Genomic DNA, 22,648 nt, shown 5'->3' with positions numbered 1-22,648 from the left:
ATCACACCTCTAACACACCACTGTGTGGTATCCAATTAATAAGAACGTAGGGATTTTATTGTAATATACAATACTGTGTTTTTGTCTTTTCCTCCATCATAGGAAAAACGTTTAGAAGCACCACAGGTACCGTTTTCTTTTCAACAATTACGTCATGCTGTCTTTCAAATCCTGCTTTCTCAGTTTAAACACATCTACACAAGGGATTGTTAGCACTAGAAATAATATAATTCTTTCTACGTAAACCGCAACGTCCTATCTTAAACTAGCTCATATCTGAAACTTACGGGTTATTACGAATAAAAGCTTCTATCCTATCTTAAACTAATACCTTTGTTAAAGGGTTACAAATAGCTGCCTTACGCTAAGAAGCAACAACAATTCATACAAACATTGTAACATTATTACAAAGACAAGCTACAACTCTCTCTATCTACCTTCTGTGCGTCGCTACAATATAAAAAGCAAACGGCTACCACCGACCAGCGCATTATGGCTTATAAAATTATGATATGTCAGTTAAAAACAACATTTTTGTTACACATTTTGCTCGATTGAGCTACATAGTTTCTGTGCGCAACAACGGAACTCCCAGAGTTCAGTGCTTGTTGCGCTCTGTCAGGTAGAAGAGACTGCCCGGTTGCGGGTAGTACTGCGGCCAGTTCCCTAACTCCTCCAGCTGACGGGTCTTACCCGAGCCGTCACAGCCGAGCAGCTGCTGTTCGGAGTCCTGTAGGGGTGAGATGATGATAAACTTAATGAGGGCAAAAATTATAGAATTAATGATGATAATAATCTACTAAAAGATTTACTTCCAGTTGTTCCGCTGCCACCATCTAGTTGTAACATATTAGCTTCTCAGTCATACATGTTCTAGCTGCCACTGTTTTTAATCAAAGTGTCTAAACATGTTATTCTACCAAGCATTTCAAATTACTTGCTGTCATCATATTTTGTATTTACACTTAAGTTCATTTTTGTACTGTTACTGTATATGTATATGTTTGTGGTCAGAATGTCTAGGTAGTCTAAGAAAGAAAACAAAACAAGAAAAGTAATTCGAAGACGAAGTTGATGCTGACCTTGAGAGTGATGTGCCATCCCAGATGCTCCTCGAAGCTGCACAGGAACTTGCAGTCCTCCTCTGGAACCATTTCCGGGTCAGGGATCCCGGTCTTAGGGTCATCCTCCTGTGATATAAAACAGTTTAGAATGAGAATTTCCGTACGATACTTGCAAATGTCTTCCCAATAGAAATATTGATTCATATTATTCATAAACGTGATCGTAGTAAATTCCCATGCCTTCGCATTTGTATAATCAATTGTAGTATAGCAATTATATAATGAAGGTATTCACTACCTTGCTCTCTACTTGCTACAACACTTTCAATCACTCCCCACAATCATTTCTTCTTTCGTCCTCTATTTCCTTAGTTCCCCATCAATTTCCTTAGTTGCCCTTTATTCGTTTCTTACATTTCCCTTGATTTATAATTATGTATTCTCTCCTCCCTCCCCTATTTCCTTCCTCCCTTTACCTCTTTCTTCCTTCCCAACTTCCTTTCTCCCTCGATTATTTCATCACTGTCCTTCCTTCCTTCCACATTAAACCTTTTTCCTCAAACCATCCATTCATTCATTCATTCTATCACCGATCATTCCTTCATCCTTCATTCGCTCAGTCACTGAATATTTCACTCAATAATTCCTTCCCATGCGTGAATCTCTGCTTCCCCAAACACGTATCAACCAAGTGTCTTTACGTACCACAGCGACGTATTTCCCGCCGAACAGGCACACGGAGAAGGTTTTGTCCTCCAGGTTGGAGTCTTTCGGGTCGATGTTGACTCCGTCTATCTTGATGGACACGCAGTCCGTCAGCTCTCCGGTCTCCGTGCAGTAGTCCATCTCTTCTACCTTCCAGCGGAAGTAAGCTGCAGGGAGAAATATATTTATTGTAAACATAAGCCAACTCTTAAAATGATGAAAGGGTTCAACTTGGCTCTGTAGTCAACCTTCCAGTGAAAGATAAGTAGGTAAGAAGGTTTGTAGCTATATCTGAAGGTGGAAGGGTTGTATCCGATAATAACGACTGACTTCGGGTAAGTTTTTTTTTCATTGAATTCCTCTCAGAACGGGCCAAAGAAAAAAACGCCTTCTTTGTTGAAGGTTGCATCCACAGAGTAACGCTACAGTTTTAGGGAAGGGGCGATAGTTGGTGGGTGTAGCCTTAAAAAAAAAGAAGGCATAGCCTTTTTCAATTTTCTTGACAATTTCTGTTTAGCTAGCGCTGCTTTTGACCAAGGTGTGAAATCGACAAGGGGTTATATTTGTTCTGTATAGTGTTCGATCAGAATGTATTGCAAATCGAACAGGGGTTCTATTTGTTCTTTATAGTGTTTGACAGGATCAGTCTTTTACAAAACCAGACCAGAATGTCTTGCTAATCGCTAGAGCCCTACAGAAATTGTGCAACATCTACTTACTGCTGGTTGTGTCGGTCTTGCCGGTCGCCTGCAGTTTGAAGGCCGCGAAGTTCGAGCCCTTTTTGTTCATCTTGGCCTTCTTCGCCTTGCTGACTTGGAGGAACCCGTCCCCTTTCTTACTCATGGGGGACCATAGCTGGACGATGCTCATGCTGGGGCGGGGGGTTTTCACCTGGAATGATGAGGAAACAATTAACAGTTAGAAAACTTTTCTGATTTCATCATTGTCTGATATACTGTTTTGATACGTAGTTGGAACGGCTATGAAGTTACACCTCCAATAAAACTATACATACAATATATCAAGTCTTTTTTCCTATAGACAAGGCTTTAGTTTCATTGACATGAGCTGTGAACGACCAACTCTTCTTTTGATATCATATAGGAGAAGCTTTCCAACTTTTTTTGCAAAAAGCTGTAAAAATCGTTTGTTCTGTTCTCGACCGAAGCTTGTTGATACCAAACTCGGCTTTATTATGGAAAAATATTAACTGCTCATCAAGTATGATAGAGTTTGTTCAGTTATATGTCCTTGGTTCAAACAGGTAAGGCAAAAGTAATTCTCTGACTACTTACAGTTTTCTTGACACACTCCGTGGCCTCTACTTTTTCCTCAGGAACGGTAGCTTTATTGGTGTCCGGCACAGCCAAAGTGGCGTCCTTGTCTCCACCCTTTCCGTTCCTCTTCCTCCCCTTGCCCTTCCTCCCGCCGCGACGGGGCTTCCTCTTCCCTGCAGCCCTGGCCTCCCTCACTAGATGACGCTTCTCCACTGGGCCCAGGGCCGGGCCTTCCGTAAGCAATTGCTCTGGGTACATTTCGGCGAGAAATTTGAGGTCTTCTGGAGTCAGCTCCGTGGAGTTGTTGTTGTTGTTCGCCATCTTCTCGAGTGGCGCCTTCTGTAGGAAAGAAAAGAAGAACAGTTCGTTTTAAGTTTCCCGAAAGTTATACAATGTTATAAATGTAAAAATAAAAGTATCATACCGCTATAACTGTCCCAATATTAAGGGATAGGCCTAGTGCCAATGCTTCTTTTTGTCGAACTTGACACTCATAGGACCAATGCCTTATGATATGATATGTTATGAGTACAGTCAAACCTATTCAAGTGACCACGGTCTACATAAGTCCCACCTTGGCAATATGACCACCGAGATGGTTTTGAAATAATATTTGTAATAAGTTCGAACTGTTTTGAGTAAAAGAACATTTCAGTCACTTGAGTTCGAAATTGTTCAAACATTTCAAAATGAAAGTTTAAACATGTTTGAACCTTTTTATATTTGTTGGAACATTTGGGAAAGTAATGATATAATCATCTCTTTATTTAGAACAATTTTCAAACATCTATGGGTTTTTGTTACTGTTCCAACATGTTCCAACATTTTGTGTCATTTTTTCCCTCCATAAAAACTTTTATTGACCCCATAAAAAAAGCTGCTAAGCTTGGTCCTTTGTTTGGCTCTTATATTTTTGGGTTTTCTTTAGTATACACTGGTGAGTCTTTTGTGAGAAGGTGGCAGACAGACATAATTTCCTGCACTTGGCAGGGATGTGTAAATTGCCCTCTTCCCAGCCCACTGACCCAGTTTCATCATAATGTTTCCATGTTCGAACATGTGATCAAAAATGATGCATCTATGTTGGAACAGTTTAGAAACTAACAGGAATAATGTATTTGATGTTAGAAATGTTTCTAACATGTTTGAATACAATAGAAATATTTAAAACATCACAATGATGTTATAAATAGTTCTAAACAGTTACTTATCACAGTTAGATTGTTACAAAGATTTCCAAAATGTTGGAACAAAAGGCAAGAAACACCCTCTCGGTAATATGGAATCGACTCTACCATACATTCTATTCCCCAAGCATTAGGATGCCTTAAGAGTCCTGTCTATGGTAACCATTTGTCTACTGTGACTATTTTCATCAAGTCCACTGACACTGAGTGGTGGTTATGGACAGGTTGACAATTCACCTCTCCGAAAAGGACCAGTAACGGAACGTCCCTTGCCAATGAATCATTGTTGGCGACCGCCTCCGGGCACTAAAACCTTATCTCTGTTTACATTCCACTCTTGACGGGCCATAGAACCACTGGACCTGTTTAACTGAACAGGTACGTCCTGTCGTGGGAGATAATTTTGCTTACCGTTGCTTTGGAAAAGAAAAGAAAAGAACGACATATATTATTGACTTTATTCAAGGGGTCGAGAATTTGAATCCCGGCTGTTGTCGCTCATCCAACAACCTGTCTAATATTCATTGGAGCGTACCACTTGAAACTGTTTACTAGTAAATGAACAGGTATGTTCTGTTGTAGGAGGAATGCGTACCCTCGCTTCGTGACAAAGAACCACTCAAATCTGGCCGAAAATCGGTACCGTTGCTAAAACTACAATTATAGTACCAAAATTAGAAAAGATGCTGTAATATCACTATTAATAAACCGCCCAAACACATGGCAATGCGCTATTGTATTGTACCAGATTATTTAAAACGCCAGTGCGAGTGACATGACAGTTTCAGACACGACTCTCTGTCTCTAGCTCGTGACAGCTGACTGGAGCCAAGGTCTGATGGCACACGGCCTCAATCAGAAGCCGTCACGATTTTGGCCCCAAATATCTGTTTGAGAAGTGAGAGAACATAGAAAGAAAATAACGCAGTACCGGATTAGCTCTAGAGCAAGTGTGGGGGAGAAAAAAAGAGGAAGTTATCAACCGTAATAAAGTTTGAAGACTTCCGCATGGCAACTAGCTAATAAAGTTTGACGCGAGTGCGTGGGCATAGCCGCCTCTCAGCTGATCAGTCACAAGACTTCCACATGGTAGCTAGCTAACCACAGAAAATGTTATTTACACCATCGAGCGCACTGACTGTAACTGATGAGAAAAGGTAACACATTGTCCTCGATATCCGTTACCTATGATATCTAGCCTCTACCAGGCTCCGTGGATCGGTAGAATCATTATCCTTACCACGTGGTGAGGAAACGTACTCTTCTGGCCGGCTAACTCCCCTAGCGTACTATAGATTCTATTTGTCCAATTTCTACAATTAGACCACCGATCCACGAAGCCTGGTAGAGTCTATATGATATCAACAAAAGGTTTACCCTAGCCATATCCAAGCTATTCGAGTAGCCATTCTACCGTTAACAGTCGGGATGTCATCGGTACTGTGTTCTACTCAGGGGAAATTTTTACGGTGTGAGATTCAGTTCTCTAGCTCACTGGCTTACGGACACGGCTATAATCAAGCAGATCTACTGTCACTGAAAAGCCGACAATTTGGGCCAAGTAAAGCAACCCTTTGCTGGATTCATGGAGTGTTTACATGACTAGTGCAAGCCTATGAACACCCCACAAATGATTTTTGAGTCCAAGTCGTGTAACGGGTAATCTACAGTTGTTCATAGGGGGGTTCCAGCTAACTGAACCGACAAGTTTCGCCCAGCGCACAATTTTACCGGGGGCGCCCCTAGGCTATACAGTTTTTGTGAAACACCATAGATTCTTTGGCGGGCACAGAAACGTCTTTTGGTCTAGATATTTCCATGCACAAACGTTTGAAATTAACGATCTTACGACCACAGACACAAACTTCAGAGCTACACAGTCAACAGGCAAACCCCAACGACGCTCGCCACTAATGCACTATTCCTAAACCTTAGCTAAACGTGAAACATTTTAAAACATTCGCCATTTTACGTGAATGTTCAACTGTATTTTTGACGGCACTCAAAATCGGTTTTGCTACCTGGGCTGTCCTCAGCATTGGAATATTGCAATTTCACTAAAGTAAGAATGAACTAGAGTTCGGCGACCTCATACCTCCATGAAAATTTAGAGCTTTTGTAAATTTCACGCAAATGACTAAGACATTAACATAATTTATGCATGGTGTTGTTCATCATTGACAATCGTACACATGTCGCAATTATAAAATTCCCATTATTAATCATAAAGTGGTTTTGCATTTTTTACATAAATTATGCAAATAAGTTCCTCATTACCATATTTAGTATCTGCTTATATTCCACCTATCATAATTAACATGTGTTACATTTATCAGAAGTCCAGTTATTGAAAACAATGGAATTATACAATTTCCTCATTAATTATGCAAATTAAGTCCTCATTTGCATAACATGTATATAATTATGAACATCTTTGCCTAAGGTACCCGCATGCCTAATATGATGACAATCCGTTAATCCTTTCTGCAGTTATCCTCTTTTGAATGTCTTGACAAAAATGCCCCTGCAGTTCCTAAATTGAATGTTAGGGGGCTTGCTCCACTTTGTCATGACACTGAAAGCTATCTACCACCTAAATTTCAAGACCATATAACGTCCAAGACAAGAGATACATAGAAAAAACTGCTATGATTGAATGTTGTCATTAATTATGCAAATTTGCTCCTATTTTGCATAATTAGTATTTCATCTTGTACAACATTGCCCAAGGTACCTACATACCAAAAATCATGAAAATCCGTTGTTCCCTTCTTGAGTTATCCTCGTCAGAAGTTTTTGACAAAAATGCCCCTGCTATCCCAAAACTAGACGCTAGGGGGCCCAAACTTATGTCACTTCTTCCTGAGCACAAGAGCTATCTAATACTCAAAAATCGTGACCATAGCATGTTCAGAACACCAAGATAGCAAAACCGGAAGTTGCGCTGCAGTACCAAGGGGAGCCGCTAGGGGGCCCAAAATCTAATCATTTCCAGCTTTCATCACACCCTACCAACACACCAAGTATCAAACCAATCCACCCAGCCGTTCTTGAGTTATCTTGTTTACACACAGACAGACAGACAGACACACAGACACACAGACAAACGCGGGGTAAAATATAACCTCCATGAAATTTCATGGAGGTAAATATAACATCTATAAACGTTACCTCAAATGACACGGCGGGAGAACTGGGCAACTCGTTGGTCTCCATGAAAGAAATAACGTCGGGACGAGCTAGGTACTTTTGATAGACGGTGGCAAGAAATAGACGACGTCTCGGAGAAGTCTTCAGTGTATGGCTCTTACTGAACTCACTGATGGTAAGGTTTGCCGTACACAATCTTATATATGCCTGGTGTAGGGGAGGGGGCGGAATTCCCTCCGCCTAAAATAACGTTACATGGTTTAGGTTGAGCTTTAGCTACGTCACGAGACCGAAACCGGGAGGCGGGCGGTTACGGGGTTAAGGGTAAGAGCTGGTCAGAGTGACTGGGAGAACCGGTGTTTTCGAGGGGATGTGATGGCGACTTGTTGTTAAATGATTAACACGTACGACTACTCTGTTTTCAAGGGATTTGAAACACTTAACAACAAACTGCACTACAATGCCAGATCTGTGATAATCTCAATCTCCTCTAGTGTCTTCTCTTCTTTCAGAATGTATCATGTATCTCAGGGGCCCAATCTGAGCTAAAATAAATCTCTCAAGTTGATTCCAACGAGGAAACGTGACAGGCAAGGTTGTGCAAAAGCTAGATAAGCTATGTGTATCAGAAACAAAAGATAAAACGCAGTGGTTGGTGCAGCCAAAACTTGCAACGCCCCCACCCGTACGGTAAGCTCCCTCCGCCAAGTTCCTTTCTGATCGGTCCCTAAGACGACTTGGATCACATGAGAAGGCGAAGACGCTTCACGTGATACTGACTCCTCATTTCTTAAGATATACCCACAACACTATCACATGATCTCAAGCTATTGAACAAGACACAGACCTAGCTGATGCAAGCATGGACAAATAGGGCGAAACCACTTTCTGTTATAGGGACCAAACGACTGAGCATTGTTCTTATATCAATCTAATCTACAACGTTTAAAGTTCAATCGTCCAATTTGTACACACATTTTCTATTCTAGGAACAGTTGCGGTTAAAAAACTTAAAAAGTACTGTCAACTTTAAAGAAGAATAGAGTTTAGGCACTTTTGCAAGAAACCCGAGTCTTGGTTGAGGCCAGATTCCAAGAGTGTACTTCTCACTATGAGGAGACGGGGAACCCGTGTTCTAAATATAGACCTGACGTCACATATTCGAAACCACCACCAGCGACTACTGGCATGGTGCATACAGCATACGTGATGAAACTGTGATAGGCGGGCAAAACAAATCGTGTGGAGAGTATTCTACAGCTAAATGTTATCAAGCGATCTCTGGCAAAGAAGTAAGAATTATAAATCTCTTGATTCGTCACTGATTAGGGAAAATGTTTCAACTTCCAATAGTTTGAATTTGTACTATCCTAGAGGAAGGGGGGCGTCATTTGTGCTTTGGAGGGGGTCATTTGCTATTCCAGATTGGGTGGAAGGGGAAGGAGGTTTTTGCTAAATAAACTTCGACTTTTATCACCTGTTACTCATTATGTCACTTCCAACAACAACACACTTAACTGACTTTGACTTGGATGTTCCTTGAGTTCAACCATTTGAAATATAAGATATTTTCGATTTTACTATTACTAGATAGATGTAATAGGACAACATACCTCCACCACCTCGTTTTCTTTGTCCTCTGTGATTTTCTGCAAAAAGGAAAGAAAAGACTGGTTAAAACGTGGAAGTCAAAGCTTTAATGTTCATCGTCGCCCATCATTCTCATTCTTTCAAAAATTGAATGAAATTTGTTTAAACTGTAGAAATCAGCCCTTTAGCACTTTTCTTAATGGATGGTTAATCTCAAAAAGATATACTAGTACATATTTTGGAGAAATGTTGCAACATTTTAGCAATAGCAACGAGTTCCGCACTCCTACGAGGGACATCTAACAGTCAGAAAAAAGATTACGCTATTCCACCCTGTATCTGCTTAAAGATTCAAGTGAATAACGGCGTTGAGTTTCGGTCTCTTCTGAACTCGGGGATTTTGGACAGAAGCGCCGCGATCAGATCGAACTCTAAAAATCGAAACATTAGAAAGTGGGCACTGGTCACCGTTAAAGGGAGGGGAATTCCCGACATCGATCGGTTTGAACGTTAACGTTACTCAGAGTTTCGTATTTTTACAACTGTTACCAGTGTAGCAAATACGCCGTTGGGTTTTGAAAAAAAAATGAATTAAATTTTATGGTTTTTTTTTACCAAACAGACTGAAAACGTATCCAAAATGAGGTCAATCGGTGCCGTATACTCTACTTTAAGAAACTCACTATTTCCCCAATTTAATATAACCATATTTTAAACTTCTTTGATGATTTGGATGGACAAATAAATCAAAGATTCTGATTAGGATTTTAACCCATAAGAAAGATGTTCTTTGATTAAGGAATGGCTCCAAGTAACTTCCCAATGCATGTTAATGTTCGAGTTTCTTATATTTTTCAAATTACAACCGCATACCATGCAAATGCTTTTTGGTTAACTGTAGCGCATATATATATACGTGGTGATGTTAGTATGTTAGTACTTTGTGGTCATAGCTTTGTGCGTTCATGTAAATTAAGTCTTTTGCGACTTAAAAACCAACACCTTACCGTCCACCTTCTTTCCCAACTTTAAGCGCAGTTCCACACCAAGGTCCAGCCTTTCCTTATACACAGCAAAATATACGAAGTTCCTCCGGAAAGCTTAAGTATTGATAGCTTTAAAGCCACCAAACAAGTAAAGTAGCATGCGTACTTACATTTATGGACATCCCGAGTGCTGGCGGTGACTGTGTTAGAAGAATGCATATGGTGGTGGTTAGACAAAAGAACCGAAAAGTCACCGAGAGACTTGGGTAGAGAGTTGGGGAGCTGCTCGTAGCCATGGTCTGAGGTTCCTTAGATTCGTCTTGTGGTAGAAAATCGTCGTCTTGGTTCGTGGTTGCTGTCTTGGAGTAGTCTCCGCAACTAATAACTTCATTGTGGTGGAGTTCGTAGCTTTTATAGTGGTCAGAGGTAGGAGGGAGTAGCAACAGAAACAATACAGATTCGCTATGTCGAACGGTGGAATATCGAAATTTAAATTTAGTCATGCGCTATTTTGCAGGTTTAGATGCACCATACCGCATGCGTGCACACAATAGGCATGAAACCGTGATAGGGGGGCGTATCGAAAACAACGACTCCGCTAGGGGTCGCAGCTCTGGGGAATCGATTATTGAATGTACCGAACAGTCAGAAAAATCCCCGAGGTTTCGCGCTTGTTTGTTGGGGTTTTTTGGGGGGGGGGGGGGGGTGCTAGTGTTAGCTTCTTCCATATATGTCTTCACCTGTGTAGAAGTTTGCTCTTCATTTGTGCTGATTTCAATTGTGTCTTGCCATATTTTGTAAGAAACAGACCGGGCAAAGTCTAAAGAAAATGTTGCAAAGTAAAGCGCTTTTTTATCTATTTTTCTTTTTTGGAGGGGGGGGGGGGGCTTCTACCATATGTCTTCACCTGTGCAGAATTTTGTTGTTGTTTTTTTATCTGTGGTGACAGTTATGTGTTCTCTTCTTTAAAAGAGATAGCTTAGGGAAATGCTAGAAGAAATGTACCGCAAGATCATTAAAAATAGAAGAAAAGAACGATGTGATCAACTAACTGCGAGAATTGACTTTATATTCAGACGACTGTTCCTTCTACGTTAACATAACGTAAATTTTCTATGTTACATTAGCTGTACGTATCTCAGTTGATAAAACCGCGCCCCCTTCCAACGGCCCCACCCCCTGTCGTCGGATGTATGTCGTCATTTCTCCTCAGATTTTTATCCGAAGCAAAATAACGTCAGGTCGCCGTTTTCTGTACTTCACCACAGTCGCCGTTTCCCCCACAAACTCCCGACATCGCACGGTCAACACAGAACTGTCGCAGGGTCCGTCCCTGGCCACAGTTTCGGGGTGACGTCATACCCGAAACTAACCCCCAAGCAGACGTTAGCGGTCGGGTTTGTTTGATTTTGTTCGGCGGCGTACGTTCTGAACATGGTATTTCTTGATTTTTTTTTACACCCCTTTTACTTTTTTTCTGGCACTCAGGTATCTATGACAAGCGTAGGAATATAGGAAAACCTACAAAACACCACAAAACTCTCTAAAATCAAGCCCGAATGCTACATCTGCTTTGATATACACCCGAAACCAAACCCGTGGCAAGTACCGTAGGAAATCAAACTTCCCGCTCTTTTTCCACCAATGGCGGACCGGTGTGGTTGATCACGTGGCGCTTGGTTTCGGTGACACACTATTGAACTGTTGCGGGGCTTACTTGTTGAAGTCATTCCGGTTTTCGACTCGCTAGTGGCTGAATTTACAGCAATTTTCTCGAGGCACTTGCTGAAGGTTATTGGAGTGTCCTTGGAGGTGACATACCCGAAACAAGGTTGGTGAGAAGACGTTTATGTGTCACTGTCTATTAAGAAAATATCGAAATTTTAAGACAATATTGTAGGATCTTTAACCGAGACCGCGATGATAATAGATCGAGTACGATACCGCAACAAAATAGCGTTTTAATATTTCATGAGGGAACCAACTGGAAAAAAGATCGTGGGGTGTGTGGAGAAATTATGGCACATTTTCAGCAATGACTAGTCCATATATTTTTTTTGGCCTTTCTTTGTGCATCTTCTTTGCGATTTATATACTTTTTGCTTTCTTCACACTTCTCTGATATTTTCTTGTCAATCGTATGTGCATTGTTTAGCCAACATATGGTTTGTTCTCGTATGACAGTGATACCGTATGTTGTGTCTTAATTTTCCAGTGTGCGTTTGTAGTAGTATTAGGAATAAACACATCAGTGACGGGACAAAATGCTCGAAACGTCTGCTTGGTAATTCAGCCGGGTACCATTAACACAATCGTTTTCATCCCTAAAGAGCCAGTAAGCAGTCAATTAAAATCCTTCCCACGTCCATCTTCGTTTCCATGGCCCTTGGGCCACGCAGGTCAGTAATTATAAGGTGGACGTATAGTCCACTGAAAGCAGTGTTCACTATATAACACTCCTTTCCAAAGATTTCTGAGTGCTAGGCAGAGAAAGCAGTATGTACCGTGCCATTCATTCTCCTACGCAGAGACATCCAACGGCGCCAGAAAACCGCCTCTTGAGTACAAGACAAGGGGCGGTCTGCTGGCGCCGTTGGATGTCTCTGCGTAGGAGAATGGTGCCATTTTGCCATACCAAGTTTTCGTTATGACCGGACTTTGACCTCCTGAAAACAAAGCCATGGTTTATTTTCTTAAGTCTCTACTACTGTAAGCGATACCCTGGATCTTTGTACGTATTAATCGCTATGTCCAGCTCTCATTTCAACGGGACTATTTGGAGTATCTTTTAACATCGAAATTCGGCAACAGCTTCTTCCTACAGTCAGTGGTTTTCTACCCCATCCTCAGTCAACCCTTGCTTGGAGAGTAAGGTTTTGCTATTTTCGGTCCTACAAGGATCGGTGATTCTTGTGAGAAAAATGTGCGAGTTAGAATTATGTTTGACATCGTCATGCTCTTGACCAAGGTCAAGTAGAGTTTCCGACACACCCTCTGTAAGTCCCCCTGGGTACACTTGCCACATAACCCACTACTGCAAGCGATACCCTGAGTATACGTCTTTGTAAGTGAGGGTCACTTTCTGACTCGGATGACAATCGAAACGTATCCGGAAAATCTTCACCATGATATGAATGCACACCCTGATCATGCTAATGTACTGCCATTCTTTTCTGTGTTCGAAGATCTGGCACCGACCCTTTTTACATCGTCTTGAGGGAGAAGAATTTGGTGATTTTCGGTTCTACAGGGACAGGTAATTCGGCTGGTGCATTGTGTCAACTAGTGGAGGACTGCAAGTTAAAATTTTCTTTGCAGTTTGGTATCGTCTTGAGGAATGTGTGGAGTAGGGTTGATAATTTTCGGTTCTACAGGGATCGGCAAGTCGGCTGTGCATTGTGACAAAAAGTGGAAGACTGCTAGTTAAAAATATCTTCGCAGTTGTCATCCTCTTGACCCAAGGAGAGTTTCTATAAATCGGCCTTCAGCGAGAGTGGGTGTACGTTACGTACCACAGGTGTGGGGAAGCGAGCGCCCCTTATCGTGAGAGCCTTGTGTCGGAATAAACTGTATCTGTTAAGGTTTATGAAGGTTAGACATTCAGGTACATAAATGAATGAAATGTATAAACATGTAACAAGAACATGTAATAAGAAACTGAAGTAGAGGAATTTTGGAAAAGGTCAGACGTTTTGGATAGCATCCATTATCTTTCGATAGTCACTGACGAAAGACGCTTCCAAATTTTGTCCAGTTCCTTGAGAAACCGTGTTGTCTTGTGTTTGTTTGCCAACTTGTCCAGTGGCACTGCGGCTTGAAGCTTGTATGTTACGCCTTGTATGTTATACTGTTATACGATCTTATACTGCCAGGCCAGTTCAGAAAGAGACACTATGACGTTTTTACATCTGCATCTTGCAGGTACCAGCAATACGAAAAAAGATCTCTCTTTTTTTTCATTTTGAAATCATGGTACCTTGCGTATCTTATAATTTATTACCTATCAAACTTTCATCGACGTACATGAGCAAGTGAGAGTTGTGTAACACCCTGACAGACTACAACCTGTACTTGCCAGCAGCGATTTGTGGTCAGTGAGATAATTCTACTGTCAGCGGAGTCTCTGTGGCGCAATCGGTTAGCGCGTTCGGCTGTTAACCGAAAGGTTGGTGGTTCGAGCCCACCCAGGGACGAAGCTGACTGTATATTTTGCTTCTAAACGACAATATCTGAGGCCTGGGATATCTATCCTCCAATGGTCTGAAAACCTATATGCAAGTTTGTATGCCACTGCGAGGAAGAGGTATTGCAAACTAGCAGTAGCCCTTGCATTCATTGCGCAATTGCAGTGTATCGACATTGCCGCTGGAGGGCGCTAATGAATGGTGAGTGTCGCGGTCACCATATGGCAACCCTTCGCTTTTCAAATATGGAAATCTTTACCATATATGGAAATTGTGGACATGTCCGGCATGGCGAGCCATCTTTTCAAATGTGGAAATCTTTTATAATACTATATATGGAAATTGTGGACAGATCCAAAATTTACGAAGAAACATATATGAGAAGGATTTCCATATCATGTGAAGAGAATTATAAGCTTTTTCATTCACGGTAATATGCATTGCATATGCATATCTTTGTCCAGCCACCTGTATTCCCCTTGCTTTGCATAAAAATTCCGCTAAATGGCGCTGCTACACTGTGTCACAAGACAAAGTGGACTAGTACAATCAAGCAGAACGTGAATGGGGGTATAGTAATTGTTGTGATTTTTCAACATAAATTATTTACAAGTCTATGAACAAACCCAAGTATAAGAAGTACATGTTACATTTAAGTCTTTTACTTTCCTAATCTAAAATCTATTTTGTTTTGCTGTTCTAAAAAAGGAGACTAAATAATGCTATGCAATTCCCCTATCAGCAAAATGGTACAGCCCGACGGTTTCCAAGATGTCCCTGCTGTGCTGATCACCTTGTAGGATCGGATTACGTTCAAGTTTAAGCCGTAATCTGAGCTTGTCACGAATCTATGGACCTTAGAATTTCTCAAGCAGCAACTTAAGCACGTTCCTGATGTAGTGGTTCAAGATTTTGCGCGAAAAAGGAGGAATTGGAGCCAGATTTTAGGGACTCGAATGTGGAGTTGTTTTTACCACCCTACCTGGACCCCCGCCATCTTGTCATGTTTGCTTCCAACAAGAACTAAACAGCGATGTTTCTCCGCTTTCTGTGGTTCCTTGTGGTGATTTTAGCCAACTTGTGTTGCACAAGTCTAGCAGGTAGGTAAACAGAGTGTTGTCATGGCTTTTATGCGTAGATTTTCTTGTTTTATTGGAGTTGAACTGAGGGGGCCGAGGGGGGGGGGGTGTGAACCATTACATTGAGAGTACACACCGTTTCGACGTACTCTCCTAGAAACTCCTCCAGCAACTCTCAAGCACAAGGAACCAAGAGTTAAATACCAAGAGAGACTCTTAACTCAAAAGCGAACCATGCGTTACTCAGCACCAAGAGGCCACGTCTAGCGAAATAATAGACGTTAAATGAGGACAACAACAACAACAACAACAAAAGAACTTGTAGTGTCTGACCAAAGATATGTAAACACTGGTACAGGAACAACCTGTATCCGGTGATAGCTAGGAATGACTTGCATGTTTCCGGGTATATTTAACTGTGACAGGAAGGTTTATAGGTCAACATTAGATATAAGGTGTAGACATAGCAGTCTGCAGACCCCCAGTAGAAAGAAAGTTATTGTATAACCAAGGAGGTTCCTCTTTTCAACCTCCTTGTTGTAACATATAAAAATAGCAGGCGGAATGCCAAACTTTTCAGGGCCTACACAGGCCAACTCCTCGGCATCAGGGCCAGCATGCCCCCAAGGAAATTTTGTATCTGTATCTGTAGTGTAGTGTATCTGTACAGATACAGATACAGATATGGCTAATTTAAGATTTCTCCCATCATGCAAAATAAACTTAGAAAACAGTCACACCTGTACAAAGTACAACTTACAAGTGACAACTGCTACATAAAGTAAAAGGTTGTATCTCAGTAAAGCTGCGTTGATGGACAGCCACTCATAATCGAGTATGGCAAGTCTACTTATATTACATATAACGTTAACAATGTACATTTTGTACACATAGTTACTAGTAATAGTAGTATACTATGTAATAAATGGTTGTTGCGTAGTAACTCAAAGTTTGACAGCTCTGTTCGTCTATGTTCCCGCAGACCCCTGCAGTGACAGCGGGCTTCGGTACTGCGAGGTTCTCAAGCCGTACGTGTCGTCGCCACGGCAACTGTCGCTGGAGCTGCTGCCCGGAGACAACGTCACCCTCACCTGTGTGGCAGAACAGCACCTGGGACTGAATGTAAGGAAAAAACGGCTATCTAGTATATCAAAGGACTAGCATTATATTTATCTTTCTTATATATCGTTAGGTTGTGCAGCATAACTGCATGATGGTTTGCCCAGAACCCAAAGGACATGGGTTCAAATCCTGTGATGTCCCTTGGGAAAGGCACATAATACACTTAACACGACTTTCGTCACTCCAACCAGGTATAAATATGGATACCTGACTTTGATTGTAGAGGTAAAAGGCGGTAGAAGGAGAGGGTTGGGCTCCACCTTCCAATATCATGCCGTAGACTCAGTGGATAACAACTCACTGCCTCTATGGCCTTAAAAATGCCATGGGACTAACAATATATATCTATATGCAAAACCCACAAATTGTAGAAAAAGTGGGGCTCTTTGTCTTCCTCTGCTTCCAAAAAAGAAGTCAAACTCAACCTATCTAGATATAGTCAACAATAAAGTGTTCAAGTAGTCTCTTAGTAGTACAATATTTATCACAGTTCATTGTTACATGGATATTCCCAATCTTGTTTCTACCATGTACTTGCAATTAGCCTACGGCATGAACTTGCAAATAAACTTTGAAATTCTATTATCATTTAGATGTTTGAACTTTTTTGTCCCACCCATTTTGTAGGCAGCAGGCTCGATATGGATGGGATGGTTCAAGGACAACACCACGGGGTCCGTCCGCCTGGGTAGATTCACCTACAGCGCCAAGAACGCCTTCAACTACAGCTCGAGTTACACCCTGTCGAACGTACGGCCTCACGACAGCGGCACGTTCATCTGCCAGGCCAAGTCCACAGGGAATCTCATCCGGGGAAACGCGACAGGCGTTCACGTCATGGTGGCAGGTATGCGTGCTTCAACTTTGACCTCTGAACTCTGACCCTTGAACTATCTTGTGTATAGTTAGAACTATGTACAAATGTAGTTTTGGGTAATGCACAGGATTTTTGCACAACTTCTCCTTATAGAAGTCCAGTTATGGGACAGTAAAAGTGCCCAGTAAACTAGTTTAAGATTCTATTTTTACATTCATCAGTATCATATACTCTTCCTGCATGAAAGATAGGAAAATACCTTAAATTTGGGTAAGTTATGCCAGATGATACTTTGAATACTTCTTTTTTGCTGACTCTGATAAACTCTGATAACCCTATGGGTCAAGACAAGAAGTTTACTGATACTTGATCAGCGTGCAAAATACCCACTTGCACACTTGCATATTGCAACCACTTTTTGCTTGGTGTAACTTACTTCTGAACTCAGGTTGCACAGGGTGCAACTTAGATTTTGAGCCTCAGAACTCGATTTTGTTCTCAATTTACTTGGAAGAAATAAATGGACAGAGCTCTGTTTCAAATCAGCCAAACATGTATGTATTGTTCCTTTTTTTCAGAAATTAGTGAATTGTAGGTGGTGCAACTTGAAATTCAGTTGTGCAACCTAGTTTTTGCCCCAGGTTGCACAGTGTGCAACCTGGCTCAGAAAAGTATTTTGTACACTGACTTAATTCCCCTTTCAGAGCCCCAGCTGGAAACCCCCAACATCACATCAGACACGCCCGACCCCAACTCCGTTGACCTTGAAGCGAACGTAACACTCTGGTGTGAGACCCTAGCCTATCCCCATCCTCTCTTCAACTGGACCAAGGACGGGAAGGTTCTACCCACCAATCACAGTACTGCAACAGATCACATGACCATCAGAAAGTTCAGCCAATCAGACGAGGGATTGTATGGCTGTGTTGCGTGGAACGTTTTGGGAGAGAAACATTCGCTGCAGCTGCAGTTAACAGCCAAACCCCCAGGTAGGATACTTCATTACATCAATGAAGGTTAGACATCCAGATAATAAGATGTGCCAGAAAGAAGTTACTCATTAAGCAACTGGATATGATTTTGGAAATGGTCAGATGTTTCAGACACTATCCTGTCATCAGTGACACTGGAGAGATCTGGTTTTTATATCCTAGCTATGAATTAATATGTAAAAGAGATCTAGTTGGAGAACAGGTTTATTCTAGCTGTGCATTTATATGAAAAAGCGAGTAAAGCCCCGGTCACAAAGCGCGTACGATTCCTTGCGATGGACTATTCCGCATATCGTACGATGAGCGCAGTACATCGCAAGAAAATCGTAAGCATCGCAAGCCATCGCAACGCATCGGATGGTGTTCAAAATTTTTCCAGCGTCGCACGATTTTTCACTTGTGTCTCTTCTGTATAGCCGTCTGACCGCTTTTGTGCTTCTTTAACCAACAAAATGTGGACATAGCTGTTTAATACCTTCCTATAATATCTTTAACTGTAAAAATAAATTTAAAAAGACCATGACAACAAGAGTATTACAAGCAAAAGTTCAAATCAAGCGTGAGTACTGGTATGGTTATCTCGGTCTGCTTGCCGGCTCTACGTGTCAGGCTCTTTCGAAGATCGTCATGATCATGATATGCTATCAACAAAAAGATGCCATCATACAAAAATCAAATGATAAGAATTATATCATATATATTTCCGACTCATAGAGCCTGCCTTTATGTTCGAGTTGTCCCCATGGTTATTACGATTATGGTAAACTGACCCAAGACCGACGAGAGCTGAGATTTGATCTAATTATAAACTCACGTGCATGAAGCGATCAAACAATTTGTCTGCATCACCTGTGCGTGGCGCGCTGTTCTCTGGTTGCGACTGTGGCAGTTGCGACTGATATATTTCCCCTTTTCGTCAATATCGACAATATCAGGGAAAACTGAAACCATCACAACATGCTAAAAAATCATAAATCTATAACCTCATCAGTAGACAAAAATTGCCGTAATGAACTCTGCTATGGGGGCAAATAAAATCTTACGACGATAGCGAAATTTTGAACATGTTCAAAATCCATTTCAGCTCTATTTTTCGCCATACGACGCTCCCCGATTTACTATGATCCACTGCGATTGACGCAGGCACGCTCTTATGACCTCATCGTACGATCCACTACGCGCTTTGTGACCACGGCTTTATATACTTAAACCATTGCTTCCGATTTTCTTCCGACTTACGTCGCACTGCGATTATCCTGCGCATCGGAAGGAATCGCAAGGAATCGTACGCGCTTTGTGACCGGGGCTTTAAGTGAAGAAAATAAGTTAAATGCCTTTCCCAAGGGTACAACATTGAAGCCTGCTAGGGATTTGAACCCCAAACCTTTGGATTCCAAGTCAACACCACTCATAGCCACAAGACCACCTTACAATTGAATTAACTTTAATAAATGTTTTCCCCTTCTGTTTTAGATGGAGGATTCCCAGAGCTGTGGAGCATTGTAATTGCAGCAGGATCCTTTGTGTTTGTGTTCATTGTTGTCAGTGTTCCTGTCACTGTCTTCATCTACCGCAGAAGACGGCAGTGGAAACATTGTAAGTTCTTCCTTACATACAAGTGTACTTATGTGGTTTTCTAGTTTAAGGTACTGTGAAGATCAGCTGAAAAGATCACCTTTTTAGGGAAAAACAAAACTGGGTGTTGTTTCATTTCATATGCAGTGTTGTTTGAAACAGTCTGTCACAATTACCACATTTCGATGTGTACCATTTTGTACGCAATTTTTTTCAACAGTTATACTTTGATAAATTTTCTTCAAGTTTGCATGTTACAGTTCTCAGACAAGAATTGTATATACTGTTCAAGTCCAGTTAACCGAGAAATATAGTTCGATTTTTTTAAAACCTGAACCCTTCAAAGATTTTCAATTTACCAGCAGCTGGAAAGGCATCACCTATGTTTATGAGTATGTATACAGGGTTTCATAATGCTCACCTCAGCATGTCATTTTTTGGCACACATGATTTTACAGTTTTTGTGTTTTTTAATGGGTGGATTTCTCATTGTTTTATTGTGATTACTATGTCCTTGGTGTTAATGGTTTTGCATCACCATGTTTATAATATTCTGTTATGCAAGTTAGCCTTTATTATTCCAAGGAGCTCTTTTCAACCACCTTGATTATTCGTATGTTTTTCTCACACAAAAGGACTAAAATATTGTACCCAAGAAGAAGTTAACAAAATAATGAATAAATATTGCCTTTAATGTTTGTTTGGTACCAGTTTGTATCATTTCAATATTTGTTAAACAAAGTCCTCATTTTCCCTCTTCCAGGCCCACTTAACAGTGAAAGTGATATGGAAGAAGGAGACGCGAGTGAAAGTGTTGACAACTTATCAAAAGAATACGACTTCAGTGCTCTCTGCTGTGAGAAAGACAAATCCTGGACCAAGACGGACATCGTAAACAAACTGGAAAAAACGGGACGAAAAGGCTACTTCAACTTCAGAGACGAAGTAGGCGGTGGCAGTGTGTTTCAGTATCTAAGCGTCGGTATAGCAAATAGTAGAAACGTCATAGTAGTCTTTTCCCCGTCAGCAGTTGACGATGACTGGTTCCACTGGTTCAGAAAAGGCTACCAGACTGCGGTGGCAGAAAAACTTGATAGAAACTTTACGGGACAAGTGATTCCTGTATTGCTGAATGGCTGCAAAAGAAGCCAGTTACCAGTGGAGCTGAAAGACACTGTGGCTCTGGATGCTGAGGAGCCGAAGTTTTTCGAGAGATTGCAGAGAAGTCTGTCGAAAGACAGTGACTACGAATCGGCCAGGCCGTCATCTGCGTCTTCTGAAGAGTCCATCGAGGACAGAATAAGTGTGGTTTGATGTGATAATGCGAGGGTCTGCATGGGTATTTCAATTTACTGCAAGTTAAACCTGATGGGACTCATTGCTTGAGTCAATGGGAAACAAAAATCATATAAGGGACCACTGAAAAGTCGTTGTAGGCAGAAGTGATGACTGGGAAAGGTTTAACTGTACTCAAAATTCTGGGCACTCTCGATGCATTGCAGTGAATTCAGAAAAATGTTACTTAGTAAAAAACATGGTATGCTGATGTACCATAAATTCAACCAATGACTGATTTTGCAAGGCATTGACTTTGGTCCAATTACAAATTATGTTAAGGAAAGTGGAGGATAAAAACGACTCTCCTCCTTTTCTATGCATTTTCAATGGCTTCCCAAAGGAACTTGCAGGACCCAATTTGACATGTAAAAGTTATTACCTCCATGAAATGTCATGGAGGTTATATTTTACCCTGCGTTTGTGTGTGTGTGTGTCTGTCTGTCTGTCAACAAGATAACTCAAGAACGGCACGATGGATTGGTTTCATACTTGGTGCGTTGGCAGGGTGTGATGAAAGCTGGAAGTGATTAGATTTTGGGCCCCCTAGCGGCTATCCTTGGTACTGCAGCGCAACTTCCGGTTTTGCTATCTCGTGTTCTGAACAAGCTATGGTCCCAATTTTTGGGTGTTAGATAGCTCTTGTGCTCAGGAATAAGTGACATAAGTTTGGGCCCCCTAGCGTCTAGTTTGGGGATAGCAGGGGCATTTTTGTCAAAAACTTCTGAAGCAGATAACTCAAGAAGGGAACAACAGATTTTCACGATTTTTGGTATGTAGGTACCTTAGACAATGTTGTACAAGATGAAATACTAATTATGGAAAATTTGAGTACATTTGCATAATTAATGAGATTATTCTATCATAGCAGTTTTTTCAATGTATCTCCTGTTCCAGAAATGATATGATCTTGACAATTAGGTGGTAGACAGCTTTTAGTGTCATGACATGGTGGGCCAAGTTTCAGCCCCCTAACATCTAATTTTGGAACTGCAGGGGTATTTTTGTCAAGACATTGCAAAGAAGATAACTGCAGAGAGGAAAGATGGATTTCCATCATTTTAGGCATGCAGGTAGCTTAGGCAAATATGTTCATAATGATATACGTTTTATGCAAATGAGGACATTATTTGCATAATTAATGAGGAAATTCTATAATTCCATTATTTCAATAACCTGACTTCAATAAATGTAACAAATGTACATTATGATAGATGGAACATAAGCAGATGCCAAATATGCTAATTAGGAACTGATTTGCATAATATATGCGAAAATTGCAATGATAGTTGCTCAATGATGAATGATAGGAATTTCATACTTGACGTGTATGTTAGTCAGTGATGAATATCACCATGCATGAATCATGAAAATGTGCAAGTCTGTTGCATAAAATTTACAAAAGCTTGAATATTTCATGGAGGTATGAGGTCGCCGAACTCTAGTTATATATGTTGCAAGCAGGCCTCTTCTCAACTGTAAAATATGAACTTCAAGGTCCTTTGTACATACATTTTTTATGTTCTATGCACGGACCTTTGTCTTGAGAAATCGTTAGATATAAGGGAACCAGAGTTGGGGTATC

The 22,648-nt window shown here is 41.1% G+C and overlaps 2 protein-coding genes and 1 non-coding gene across 3 annotated transcripts; 2 read left to right on the top strand and 1 right to left on the bottom strand.

Annotated features, from left to right (window-relative positions):
• Positions 1–961: 961 nt before the first annotated feature.
• Positions 962–2,659, bottom strand: LOC118428220. Its single transcript, XM_035838228.1, has 3 exons — positions 2,489–2,659; positions 1,770–1,936; positions 962–1,190 (listed from the first exon to the last, which is right to left on the bottom strand). The coding sequence occupies exons 1-3, from the start codon at positions 2,637–2,639 to the stop codon at positions 1,029–1,031; spliced, it is 480 nt and encodes a 159-aa protein (XP_035694121.1). The 5' UTR covers positions 2,640–2,659; the 3' UTR covers positions 962–1,028.
• Positions 2,660–14,078: 11,419 nt separating this feature from the next.
• On the top strand, positions 14,079–14,152 carry Trnan-guu. Its single transcript has one exon. It is a non-coding gene; the product is annotated as a tRNA-Asn (tRNA).
• Positions 14,153–14,870: 718 nt separating this feature from the next.
• Positions 14,871–21,042, top strand: LOC118428015 (vascular endothelial growth factor receptor 3-like). Its single transcript, XM_035837980.1, has 6 exons — positions 14,871–15,243; positions 16,205–16,344; positions 16,972–17,191; positions 17,866–18,150; positions 19,627–19,749; positions 20,492–21,042. Exons 1-6 carry the CDS (start codon positions 15,177–15,179, stop codon positions 21,040–21,042), a joined length of 1,386 nt encoding a protein of 461 aa, XP_035693873.1. The 5' UTR covers positions 14,871–15,176.
• Positions 21,043–22,648: the final 1,606 nt, after the last annotated feature.

This window comes from Branchiostoma floridae, chromosome 12, assembly GCF_000003815.2.
Source record: "Branchiostoma floridae strain S238N-H82 chromosome 12, Bfl_VNyyK, whole genome shotgun sequence".
Classification (NCBI taxonomy): domain Eukaryota; kingdom Metazoa; phylum Chordata; class Leptocardii; order Amphioxiformes; family Branchiostomatidae; genus Branchiostoma; species Branchiostoma floridae.
The sequence above is the reverse complement of the archived record's forward strand: the minus strand, read 5'-3'. Positions and strand labels throughout refer to the sequence as shown.

Coding starts and splice junctions, on each gene's coding strand:
- LOC118428015 (XM_035837980.1), top strand. CDS start 15,177: ATGTTTCTCCGCTTTCTGTGGTTCCTTGTGGTGATTTTAGCCAACTTG. Junction 16,345..16,971: donor AACAGCACCTGGGACTGAAT/GTAAGGAAAAAA, acceptor CCCATTTTGTAG/GCAGCAGGCTCGATATGGAT. Junction 17,192..17,865: donor CGTTCACGTCATGGTGGCAG/GTATGCGTGCTT, acceptor TTCCCCTTTCAG/AGCCCCAGCTGGAAACCCCC.
- LOC118428220 (XM_035838228.1), bottom strand. CDS start 2,639: ATGAGCATCGTCCAGCTATGGTCCCCCATGAGTAAGAAAGGGGACGGG. Junction 1,937..2,488: donor CAAGACCGACACAACCAGCA/GTAAGTAGATGT, acceptor TTCTCCCTGCAG/CTTACTTCCGCTGGAAGGTA. Junction 1,191..1,769: donor GCGGGAAATACGTCGCTGTG/GTACGTAAAGAC, acceptor TTTATATCACAG/GAGGATGACCCTAAGACCGG.